Source organism: Apodemus sylvaticus, chromosome 8, assembly GCF_947179515.1.
Source record: "Apodemus sylvaticus chromosome 8, mApoSyl1.1, whole genome shotgun sequence".
Lineage (NCBI taxonomy): Eukaryota > Metazoa > Chordata > Mammalia > Rodentia > Muridae > Apodemus > Apodemus sylvaticus.
The window spans coordinates 75,579,873-75,592,712 of NC_067479.1; the positions used below are offsets into that span (position 1 = coordinate 75,579,873).

The window sequence follows — 12,840 nt, forward strand, 5'->3', positions numbered from 1 at the left end:
CCAGAGTCCATTTCAGATCAACTGGCTCAGGGTGGGGAGCTCCCTGCTCCTGGCAAGGGGATGCCTCAAGAGTGTTAGAGCCATAGCTTAAGCCAGGCTGGAAAACCTGCACTGAACTTTCAGTAATGAGCACTTTACAGGGTACAGAAACAGACTGGAGACAGAAGGGGTGGGGCAGCAACACAGGCAGAAGGAAAGAGGCTGGGAAAAATCCTCTCTACTCAGCACACAGGGGACTCTTATAGGAAACCATTCTAAAAGATTCCTGTTGACTTGGGGTTATGTGTGACTTCTGCTTCTCCACAAACAGGACTCCTGGGAAACTCAGGATGCATGTCACAGAACCAGACACTGAAACCTAGCCAACAGAACTCTCAAGGCTGCAAGAAAGAGACAAAGTCAAAGCTAAACAGTAAGTATTCACCTGCAGATCTGGTCAGAGGGAGGGTCTGCAGGGTAACTTACACGTTAGCTAAGAGCAGCTCAAGAGATGTCAGCAAGGATTGCATAGGGCTGGGACCTGCATCTACAATCTGACCTGTGATGACATGACACATGTCACATAGGACTGGCATGGGTCAGGTGTGACACTCAACACTGGTCTCAAGAAGAACTGCCAGAGCTTGCTATTCATTGGTGATTTGATCTTATGAGAACAGAACAGATAGTGAGAGCCCAGGCAGGACCTGTAAGAGACTCCAGAGAAGGCTACAGCTAGTCCAGGAGGTATTCATACTCAGCACTCAGTACCCCACTCAGCACCACTCATTCAGTCCAGCACTTTCTCCTCTGACTTTTTGACAGTGCCAGCACTGCCACAGTATTGGGCATAGGCCTGGGGGATTAACAAAAAACACAGACATGGGTCATTCTGTAAGGAGAATGCCAAAGCATTACTGAGAGACCAGCAATATATATATATATACTAGAGGCCAGGGAAGGGAACAGGAAAAAACAATTATAGCCATAGGTCAGGCACCTGGGAAGTCTGTACCACACCGGGCAGGAAGCCAGGAATCAAGCTAAGCATCGGGATGTTTTGCTCTCAAGAAACCTGTGCAAACAGCTCAGCTGGGAGTGTTGAGCTAAGCTCGCCAGTTCCCAACAACCTTTATCTGAGTTTCACTGGCAATGTCAGCTTAGCTGGACACCTCTGTTCTGCTCTGGTGTTGTCCACTCCTTTTCTCTTTCACTGTCAGCTTAGTTGGGCACCTCTGCCTGCCCCTGGCCTTGTCTGCACCTTCTCTTTCTTCTTATTCTCTCTTTCTATTGTCTATCTGAAGAACACAGCTGGTCTTAGTTTCACAGTCTGTGTTTCAGTTCCCTAACAGATGGGATTGCCCTGGGCCACCTAACTGCGTTTCTTTTCTGCTCTCTTTTTAGCCAAATTGATTCACTGCTCTTTCCTCCTTATTTCATATTTACCCTTTCTGCTTACACCTCACTGTCTACTTCTCTGCCAACTCCATACTAATCACTGTATGGTGTTATCTGTCCCCCTCCCCGCCCAGTCATAGAAGGAACTATATACTAATGCATACAATATTATCAGGATTCCCTCTGGGCACATCTGATGGCTGGAACTTGAGGCAGCAAGCCAGAAACACAGAGTGCTGGTGGCCTCCCTTTTTTTCCTCTTTCCTGTGCAGCCCAGGACCCCAGCCCATGGGCTGGTGTCATGTTTATGAGAGTGGTCTTCTTACCTCAACCCAATAGAGAAGCTCCCTCAGAGGCAGGCCCTGCCTTGACCTGCATAGCTTGGTCCTGGATACCTGACCGGAGTCACGAGGGAATGAAGAAAGAACAGGCTCACAGACCCCTGTACAGAAAAGCTGGGCTCACATGCCAGTGGGCTCTGCTGCAGATGCACCAGCAGCAACCTGGAAAGAGTGTGCATTGATTTTACACAGGTGTATGCAGAGGGAGGGTAGCCTGTCTGAGCAGGAGGTCTGTAGGGGAGCAGACATCTTGAAAGAGGAAGCTGTGGCTAACAGAGGTTTTAGCTACAGGTCAATGGTTCATCTATTTCCACAGGTCTTGGATATTTTTGTAACATACATTCGCTCAACACTTCATCTGCTCCCAACAATGCCCTGAGGTTTGTCAAAAGCTAGTCCTTACTAACTAGTTACTGATATTACTAACTACTTACTGGTTTTACTAACTAGTTACTGGTATGACTAACTAGTTACTGGTATGACTTGCCTCCTCAGGTTTTGCTCTCTTCCTTTGTCATGACAGGTCAGGGTCTTGGTTAGAACCCTCCTGCTGAGGAACAGCACCATCACTGAGAGGCAGAGCTTTAGAAGAAGAAAACCTTGGGGCTGAGAGTGTAGCTCAGCAATGGAGGCTCAGCTAAGATTACCTCAGAAACCAGACAGACAGACACCCAAACAATACAAAAACAAGACAAACAACAACAAAAAAACCCCAAGCTAATACAAAAGTGAAACCAAAACATCTTTAAAAAACAAAAAACAAACAAAAAAAAAACAAAAAAACAATGCCGGTTAGAAAGAAACTTTAAGAGATTGTCTGTCTTCAGGGTGTCTTTGAAGACAGTATAGCATGGAGGGTTAGCTGAACCAAGTTGAACCGAGCTGCACCTTGGCTTGCAGAAGAGAGGAGGAAGTCACAGAGAGAACTCTTGACATACAAGTCACTACAAGACCTCTGACAAAGGCTCTGGGAGCCAGTTTGCTCTGTGTGGGAAACCCTCTTCTGCTCACTGGAAATAATCAGAGCCCTGCTGAGCTCTGCTGTGCCACTCCTCTGTGAGAGATCTGAAATAAATACAGGAAGAAGGAGGAGACAGGGAGGGAGTGAAAGGATAGAAAATAATACAGCCTAACCCTAATGACCCCAAGAAGTCAGAAGTTTAAAATGCTATCTCGCTTTGTTAGAAACTAGGTAAAAGGTCACATTCCAGAGCCCGCCCTTTGTTTAGAGCTAGCAGAAAGGCCTTGAATAGTTCATCCTGGCCCCATAAGGTAACTGGAAATGGGCTAAGCTTATCTTGCTTCTGTAAACTGCTTGTGCCATTACCCCTATGCAGGAGTTCACGCAGCTATAGACATCCAAGAAAATAGGAAACTAATTGGTCCACTGAGCACGGGCTCTGATAATTTAAACTGATTGGCCTAAAAACTATGGAGTGGTACAAATCGATTGGCTCACATTTCGTGGGCTCTCCATGCTAAGAAATGATTGGTTTGTGATTTGCGGGCTTTGTTGTAAACTTATAAAAGCTGTCGCAATTCGGCACTCGTGGTCCACAGTCCTCTAACCCTGCGCAGGTGTATGGCTGTGGAACCCAGAATTCTGGAATAAAGAAATCCTCATGCTATTGCATCAAGACTGTTTCTCGAGAGTGATTTGGGTGTCGCCTTCCGAGGTGTGGGGTGCTGGAGCACCGTCGGTTTTGGGGGGTCTTACAGGAGGAAGGGCAGGTGGGGTGGGAGTGGATGTAAGAGACACCAACTATTAGTCTATTTTAACAAACACTATAAAACTTACCTTAATGACAAGGAATTTTTTTTTAATTCCCCCAGTTTTGAAGACTTTAATATAAATACCCTTCCCCATCTTTGTTTACCCAAAGGCCCAGCTGCATTCTCAAAATTTAAACAACTCAAGAAGCTGGCTCCTTCCCCTTTCCTTTGTTTTTTTGTGTAGATGATAAGAATGGACTGCAGTTGACATTTTCTTTCTAACAAGGTCACCACAACCAAGTACCTGGCCTGCTTGCTCTTCAGAGCACACTCCCTTGATGGAGAGACAAGTTTTGTCTTGTCCAGAAACTTCAGTTAGAGTTTTGGTCTATTTTATTGTGACATCAAACTACTTTTTTTTTTTTTTAGCAGGGTGGAGGTAAGAGAGAGAAGACTCTTCTCAGACAGAAGCACTAAGCCACAGAGCAGTTAAGGGCCGGCTTTTCTGGAGAAGTGAGAGTCATCCTCAGGGGACAGAAGTGAGGAAAGGTGTCAGGACTCTAAAGCCCAAAGCAGGTCTGGGGACAGTGACCTAGACTGAAGTTATTGGTTAATAGAAGGATCCATGTTCTCCAAAGAAGACAGGCTGAGCTCTCTGTGTGCCTCTGCATTGACCCCCTGAGGTGACTGCCACCTTGACATTGCCTTCCATTCCATTTGCAAGAAGCACTTCTATGCTCTGTCTTTGTGTTAATGGTGAGCTGAAGCAAAGCAGGAGATGGAGGGTGTGCAGTGACTAGAAGTTTACCAGGTGTCCTTGAGATCTAGCATCCTGGATGGAACTGTCATGCAGCTCTCTTAGAAAGAAAGAGGTGTGCTTGAAGAAGTTGTCTTCCTAGGGCTTTCTTCTTTCCCTCCTTCCCTCCTTCCCTCCTTCCCTCCCTTCCTCTCTTCCTTCTTCCTTCCTTCCCTTTTCTTTCTTCCTTCTTTCTTTTCTTTCTCACTTTCTTTTTATTTTTCCTCTCTCTTCCCCTGTCCCTCTCTCTTTCTATCTATCCCTCCCTCTCCCACTGTTTATTTAAGTTTGTGTGTACATGTTTTCTGTGGAAGTGTGAGAAGCATTCCTACATCTCCAAAAGCTCTGTGGGGAGACTTATTGAGTCTGAGTGAGGCAGGGGGATGAGGGGACTGTATGCTTGTAGACAGGTGAGAAGCCAGGAGATGGATCCCAGTGGCCCTGAAAGAAGCTAACAACCTACATCAAAGTCATGGCAGCCATCATTCTTCTTGATCACTCCCATCTTGCCTCTCACCTTTCTCCACCCCCACATGTTCAAACATCCAAGTTCTGGGCTGAGGTCAGGCAGGCACACAGTCTCCTTTTCCAGATTGCTGCCCTGACTTGCCTGTGAGTCCAGCAGGTACAGTCAACAGCCCTGTCTCTGGAACACACAGGCCTTATCACCTACCCTACTTCAGATTACTAACACTATTAGTTTTCTTCAGTCCCAGGGACGAGGCTCATTCCCCAGATGCCCTTTCCCACTTTATCAGTTCTAAGTCTTCCCAAATAGATCAGATATTGCCCAGAGTGCCGCAAGTAAGACGTGAGGTTCACTCTCTCTGTCTCTCTGTCTCTCTGTCTCTCTGTCTCTCTGTCTCTCTGTCTCTCTGTCTCTCTCTCTGTCTCTCTCTCTCTCTCTGTGTGTGTGTGTGTGTGTATTATTGTTTGTGTTGTTACAGCAGACAAAATTATCTTTCAACCTTGTTGTTCCCAGGTCTCTTTCAGTCACTTTAGGGAAATTTTACCTGTCTGTCAGCATCTCCCTCTAGAGCAGACACCACTATCCCCAACCCAAAGCTGAGGGGCCAATCACTTGTCATAGCTCATTCTCTGTAGCTCAACCCCAGGATTTCTGTGTGAAGCAACCCATTATTATGAGAAAGCAGGAGGAAGGAGGATGCTAGCCGTTGGAACTCCCTTGTCTTTCTCAGGGGAAGCAATTAATCAGCATGTAAGACTCAATAAGGTTGAGAATTCTGAGCAATAGAGCACAACTAGACCTTGGTGGGAGCGAGAGCAGAATCCATAACAGCTCTTAAAAAGCAGGAGAGCGAGTGAAGCAGGGGAAATCTTAGAGCAAATTGTGTTGAGAAGAATTTCATGGAAAAACCACACCCATACAGTTAAAATAAATTTTAGTGATAAGACAGGAGAATTTGGACAGAAAAAAGTTAGAAGAAGCACTAATGCTGGGCTCTGTACACTTAAAAGGTATCAAGAGTCTGCATGTGACTGGGATGAATGATTGGGATGACAAAGGAAAAAAGAAATTTAGTCCAGTGTAGGAATGTCTTGAGTGCCTTAAAAAAAAAAGTCAGCATGAAAAAGACAAACAAATGTTGACTCTGAACTCAAGCAGTAAAATGTCTTTCCATGAAAGGACCAGATAGGCTTGGCAGCAGAAGCAGAAACCAGCCTTTGCTGCTCAGCTTTGGGCACACACAGCTTGTCACAACACTGGACACCTCATCCCTGGGACTGAAGAAAACTGATAGTGTCAGTAGTCTGAGGTGGGGTAGGAGATAAGTCTTGTGTGTTCTGAAGATGGGGTTGTTGACAGCACCTGCTGGACTCACAGTTAAGTCAGGGCGACCATCTGGAAAAGGAGACTGTGTGCCTGCCTGACCTCAACCCAGGGCTTGGGTGTTTGAACCATCTCTTCTCAGAGTTCATGTGGGGGCAAGAGGAGAGGTGGGGAGTCTTATTTGATGGGAATGATCAAGAGGACTGAAGGCTGCCATGACTTTGAAGTAGGTTGCTTGCTCCTTTCAGGCCCACTGAGATCCATTTCCAGGCTTATCACCTGTATACAAGCATACAGTCCCGTCATACCCCTGCCTCATTCAGACTCATCACATCTCCCCAAAGAGCTTTTGGAGGTGCAGAAAAACTTCTCACACTTCCAAAGTTAATGTCCCATCTCTGTTCTTCTTAGTGACTCAAAGTCTTCAACAGGAGGTAAAACATGTTGTTCTACCCTTGGAAGCAATTATCAGAACAAATATTCAAGTTGACCTGGCTACAAACCATCTGGACTTTCAAAAAGGAAGAATAAGAGAAAAGGAGAGAGAGAAAGGTGGAGGGGAAGACAGGAAGAGGAAGATGTTTGCACAGTGTCCTGAATAAAGGAGAAAGGAGTGAAGCTCAGAGAGGAGAAACTGAACCCTCAAGATAAGGCCCAGCTTTGCTGAATCTGCATCTTCACTCCTCACACTGCAACAATGACTTCCCTTTTTCCTCACACCCCTACAATGCCCCCTTACTTCTCACCCCCATAATGCCCTCCCTTATTCCTCACACCCCATCAACACCTTCCCTTAATCTTCACACCCTCATAATTCCCTCCTATGGTGACTGGTTTTGTTTGTCAACTTGACACAGGGAGAGTCATCATAGAGATTGGATACTTAGTTGCCAAAAAAAAAAAAAAAAAAAAAAAGGATCTCATGAGCCCCAGCTATAAGGCATTTTCTCACCTAGTCATCAATGGGGATGTGCCAAGCCCACTGTGAGTGGTGCCATCCTTGGGCTGATGGTCCTTGTTTCTATAAGAAAGCAGGTTGAGGAAGCTATGGGAAGTAAGCCAGTAAGAAGCATTCTTCCATGGCCTCTGCATCAGCTCCTGCCTCTAGGTACCATCTCTGCTTAAGGTCCTGTCCTGACTTCCTCAAGTAATGGACTATGATCTGGAAATTGAAGCCTAATACACCCTTTTCTCCCTATCTTGCTTGTTTGGTCATGGTGTTTTAGTCAATGCAGTAGAAACCCTAAGACACCTCCCTTACTGCTCAACCCCACATTGGGCTCCCTGACTCCTCACCCCCCCACACACAGTGCCCTCCATTTTGACACGCCCATAGATGCTCTTCCTTACTCCTTGCATGCCCATAAATGTCCTTAGACTCATCAGTGCTTACATATAGATGAGAATCAGCCCTTGTATCTACCATGAATTCTATTACTGTTGAGGCCAGCGGTGGTGTGAAGAGGGAAGTCAATTCTCAGAAGGTGGGAGGTTACGATGGAGATGCTCACTCACCTCCTTCCCTTTGTTCTTCTGTACATGTTGGATTATTGCTCAGAAATTGTCCAGTCCTCTTCATGGTGAGCTGTACTGAAAGATCTTCACCTTTCTCTTATATCATTATAATGATTAGTGTTTACACAGAAACATTTGGATTCTGGATAAAGACCACTGTCACCCAAACCAGAAAAACCAATAGGCTCTCTGAGATGCTTCAAAATCAAAAGCCCCAACCTTACAGGCCTTCAGGACAAGCACTAAAGATACATATTGAGTTTTATTTTATTTTTTAAATTTGAAACAGGATCATTGCTGATCTCAAACTCACAATGTGGATCAAATTGGCAAGCCTCCTTCTCTTGTCTCCCAGTGCTGGGATTGTGGGTAGGGAACCAGTTTGCCTGAGCAAATAGCTCTTTCTTTAAGATTTCTATATTTTTGTTATTTATTTTTTATGTATTCATGTGTGTATATGTATGTATTAATAAATAAATAAATTAATTAATTAATTAATTAATAAAATAGATAGATAAATGTGTTTTGCCAGCATGCATGCTTGTGCATATGCAGGCAATGTCCACAGAGGGTAGAAGAGTGTTTTGGCTCTTGTGTGACTGGTGTCACAGTTGTGAGCTGTCACATAAGTATAGGGAATAGAATTCCAACCTGGCCTTTTGGAAGATCAGCCAGTGTTATTAACTTCTGAGCCATCCCTTTAGCCTTCCAGCCCTTATTTGTCTCTTTCTTATATGACTAAAACAGAAAGAATTAGAAATGGAAAAGGCATGGTCTTCCAACAATACAGAACTATGATTCATTCCTTGGTCATGAGGCATGAATCTATGGATTGGTTCCTGGGCAATTCACTACTGTATTTGATCATAGAATATAATAAAAGTCTGTTCCAGTAACATTCAAGAGTACTTTTTCTCTAATTTTTCTTCCAGACAAGATCTCCCTGGTTGAAAATTCTGATCACAATATCTAGAATGACATAATGGAAAAGAAGGCCTAAACTGTTATTGACATGATAGGTATATGACATGCAGTATTTTGACTTGATACGCACTCATGCATGCATGCACACACACAGACACACACTCACACACACACATTTAAAAAAAATGGATGTGTGCAAAAGCCAGCCTATAGCTCAAAATTCCTCCTGCAGAATGTCAGGTTTGAAGGAAGCTCTACTCCCCTGAAGTCTGGGACCCATTCCCCTCAGCCAAAGAAAACTCCTCATCACTGTTATAAGGAACTAATGGTTATCTGTGGTGCCTATAGCTATCAAAGTGCATGTTGGCCTCCAGGCTCCCTCTGTATCACAACTACCAGTTGCTCTTCTCACCCCTCACCATATCCTAAACTTCTCCAGCTCCTGAGCTTCCCATCCCATTCCCTATAACTCTGCACTCTGGCCATGTGCTGTATCTTCCTCTATCTGACTTCTCTCTCTGGGTTGTCTCTTTCTCCTCCTGTCTCATCTGCTCCCCATGGCTATGTCCAGTCTTCTGGCCATGTCCAGTCTACTTCTGTCTCTGCTCTGGACACTCCAGATGCCCCTGGTTGTTTTCTCCCTACAATATCTACAATAAGAACCTTTCCCTCACCCATACCTTGGAGTGATCATGTCCTAGGTCTATATATCTGGTGCCGAGATGCTCAGTTTATACATTTGGTTCCAAAAGAAGCATGTAGCATGTAGAAGGTGATGATGACCATCTGCACTAGGACAACAGAGCTCCTGAGCCTCTCCCTATTACTATCCAATCAACAAGCATCTTCAGCTCTCCCCTTCAATCCTCCATTCCCCACCATCCAATGAGGAGGCAGATCTGAGTGATTCCCTAATTTGAAAACTCTGTTCTACATCCAAAGTAAATCATGCTTATTTTGTTTTAATCTTGTGCTTTCTTGGCTTACATAGGCATAAGTGTGTAAACTACTGGAGCATGAAAGCCAATGCTGTGCCACATCAGGTCTTCATCACCCCAATGCCACAACATCCTCATTCCTCCTAGGGGTGCTGATTTTGTTTAGATACTACATGAAAAACAATCAATTTCTTCCTTGAAGAGCTCTTTCTTCCAGGCCTAAGAATGTAGTTGGTAGAGCACTTGCTTGCCTCACATGCATGAAGTCCTGGCTTATACTCCAAGCACCACATAAAATGGGGTGTGGTATGCATGGTTGTTATCCTTGAGTTTAGAGGTGCTGAATCAAATTGAACTCCAGCAGTGCCTCTCTGGGAGAGGGAATAAGAGGGCTTCCTGTCTGCAGTTTGAGTCTTCCAGTATTAGTGGAGTTGTTAGGGCAAAAGTCTGGGTTGTGGCTGACTTACCAAACCAACCTCAATCATTCATCCTCAACAGACTAATTAAACTGACAAATAATATCAAAAAGGAGAGAAACAGGATGCATTCAATGTTTCTAATTGGAAAAAGGAATAAAGAGAGTCCAGTCCCCCCTTCAGTGTCCTGACATGAACTTTAGGCTTAAGTGGAGGACAAAAGGTATACATAAATAAGCAATCCAGATCAAAGTGTGGCCCCACCCATCACTGACTCATCCCAGACTTGGCTCCAGTCTGTCCTGCAAAGTGGTCATGACCCTGAAGTGGGACTCGGGGTCACTGGACTCTCTTTATTCCTTTTCCCAATTAGAAACATTGAGTACATTGTTTCTCTCCTTTTTGATATTATTTGTCAGTTTAATTGGTCTATTGAGAATGAGTAGCTGAGTTTCACTTAGTAAGTCAGCCACAATCCAGACTTTTTCCCTAACAACTCCACTAGTACTGGAAGCCTTCAACCTATAGGCAGGAAGCCATCTTATTACTTCCAGGAGAGGCACTGTTGGGAGATCCGGAGTTCAATTTTATTCAGCACCATAGAGTGGGAGAGCTTTACTCTTCTGTGATTGCCTGGATATCTATGTGTCCTTTGTTAACCTCCAGGTTGTAAATGGTACAAACAACATGTTCATAAATTACAAGGCTTTGTGAAGGAATGTGTAGTATATGTACCACTGTCCCTGTGACTGCCCTGCTACCCCTTGGGAATCAACACGTGAGGCTCAAATGGTGTTTTCTCTTTCCTTGGCAGCCTTGGGGGATTTCCCATCCAAGTTTATAATGCTCTAGTTTTTATTATTCAGATAACATTGACCCAGATTCACTCTGCCTATTTTTCTTGGAAGCCAACCCCTTCGAATCCTTTTAAATTCCACACTACAGAGACTGTGTGACTGAAGAAACTGGCTTCCAGTTTGTCCTGGAGTTCAAACTAAAAGTTTTGGTAAGTGGTCTAGAGGTGGCCTCAGTAACTATTTCTGCTTAAGAGTTAGAACTCAGAGAGTCAAGGCTACTCACTCTTGATTGACACAAATTCCGGAAAAGTTGGGCCCGGCAAGCAGCTGGAGGTAAGAGCGGAGACATGGCACAGTCAGATATAAAGTAAGAGTGGGTTGGGGAGGACAGATTTCCCAGGCTGGGGGAGGGAGTATGTGTCTTTAGACTAAAACCCAAACCCTGGATACTGCCAGAGTCAGGCACTAGACCAAGTTCCCCTGTGTTATAAAATAATGAGACTAAAGTCACAGTCCTGGATGTCAGTAATGATCCAGGACTACAATTTAGCCTATGGCACATTTTAAATGACCTTCTGATGAGGTATTTGAACACTATTTATAAATGTGTTCTATTTTTCAAATGTATTTTATATGAGAAAAAAACCACAGTATTCAGCATTTTGTGTTTAGATGACACAGCTTACCTCCTACAGAAAACAATGGCTTCTCTTCAGTAAGTAATGAAGTAAAACAGTGTCTCACTTGCAAGTTCTCTCAGCAGAGGGAAATCTTTCTGGATCACTCAAAGAATGGGACAGTCCTGGGGAGGCTGAGGTTGGGGAGGATGCTGGTGGCTGCGAAGGTGGGGGTGGGTGGGTGGAGGGGCTGCTGGTGAGGCTGAGATGGTGGTAGTATGCTGGAGAGGCTGAGGGGGGATGTGCTGGGGAGGCTGAGTGGGGAGTGTTCTGGGGAGGTGGGGCATTAATGTGTAAGGAGGCTGAGGTGGGAGAGTCTTCTGTGGAGACAGAAGTGGGTGCTGCAGCTCTTCTGAGCATTTGTCTTTTTTTCTTTTCCTTTCCTTTCAGCCTCCGCTGAGCACCAAAGCAACCATGGGTCTGGAAAAGTCCCTCATTCTGTTTTCATTGTATGTCCTGGTGCTTGGATGGGTCCAGCCTTCCCTGGGCAAGGAATCTTCGGCCAAGAAGTTTAGGCGGCAGCACATGGATTCAGCTGGTTCCTCCAGCAGCAGCCCCACCTACTGCAACCAAATGATGAAGAGCCGGGAGCTGACAAAGGGATCCTGCAAGCCCACGAACACCTTTGTGCACGAACCCTTGGTAAATGTCCAGGCTGTCTGCTCCCAGGAAAATGTCAAATGCAAGAATGGGAATAGCAATTGCTACAAGAGCACCTCTGCCCTGCACATCACTAACTGCCGCCTGAAGGGGAACTCCAGGTATCCCAACTGCAACTACCAGACCAGTCACTACCAGAAGCACATCATTGTTGCCTGTGATGGGAACCCCTCTGTACCAGTCCACTTTGATGCTTCTGTGTAGAGCTCAACCTAGGCAAAAGCAGTGAGATGACAATGTCTCCCAATCTCATCCTGTCAACACCTGTCTCTCCTTCCTATCATTCTTTCCCCAAAAGAAGTAACTCCTGGTAGGACTTACATGTGACAAGACATGCATTCCTGTCCTGTGTCTTGCTCCCAGGCCCCTCTCTTGCCATAGACAAATGAAGCAAGACGGTCCTCACCACAGTCTTCACCAGAACGTGTCCCTTCAACCTTAGACTTCCTTGACTTCAGAACCAACAACCAAATAAAGTCCTGTTCACTATAAATTGCCCACTCAGAGGTGTCCTTTCTGGGCAGTTCACAATGGAGTAAGGACAATGGGCAAGTCACCTCACTCATTGGTCCAGATCTTCCTCATTCCTGGCAACTTTAACTACACTACTGAAATGAAACTTCTCTGCCTCTCCACTGATCATTTGTTCTTCTTATATACAATAAAGTCTAGCATCTATTTCAGCACACAGTAGCCATGGCTCCCAGGTCCATCCATTCCTCATACCAATACAGATCAGTCACATCTACTGAAGAGAGTCCTTCCATGAAGAGAGCCAAGAACATTGCCTTTGCCTCTGCCTTTCAGTGATCTTCTTCCATCTGTGTTTCACTTTGCACTTTCTCAGTGTGAGACAAATGCGGCAGCCAGTCTTGCCTTCGGGGGCTCCTTCCT

At 45.1% G+C, this 12,840-nt stretch overlaps 1 protein-coding gene across 3 annotated transcripts; it reads left to right on the forward strand.

Moving 5' to 3' along the window:
* The first annotated feature begins 10,737 nt into the window (after nucleotides 1-10,737).
* LOC127691629 (ribonuclease pancreatic-like) lies at nucleotides 10,738-12,639 on the forward strand. Of its 3 annotated transcripts, none has more exons than XM_052191592.1 (2): nucleotides 10,738-10,818; nucleotides 11,677-12,639. In XM_052191592.1, exon 2 carries the CDS (start codon nucleotides 11,701-11,703, stop codon nucleotides 12,148-12,150), a length of 450 nt encoding a protein of 149 aa, XP_052047552.1. In that variant the 5' UTR covers nucleotides 10,738-10,818; nucleotides 11,677-11,700; the 3' UTR covers nucleotides 12,151-12,639. The 3 variants fall into 3 exon arrangements, with proteins under 3 accessions (XP_052047552.1, XP_052047553.1, XP_052047554.1); XM_052191593.1 differs by lacking the exon at nucleotides 10,738-10,818 and adding an exon at nucleotides 10,842-10,942; XM_052191594.1 differs by lacking the exon at nucleotides 10,738-10,818 and adding an exon at nucleotides 11,265-11,324.
* The last annotated feature ends 201 nt before the right edge of the window (nucleotides 12,640-12,840 follow it).

Bases quoted from the DNA above. Each gene is read 5' to 3' on its own strand.
- LOC127691629 (XM_052191592.1), top strand. From the start codon at position 11,701: ATGGGTCTGGAAAAGTCCCTCATTCTGTTTTCATTGTATGTCCTGGTG.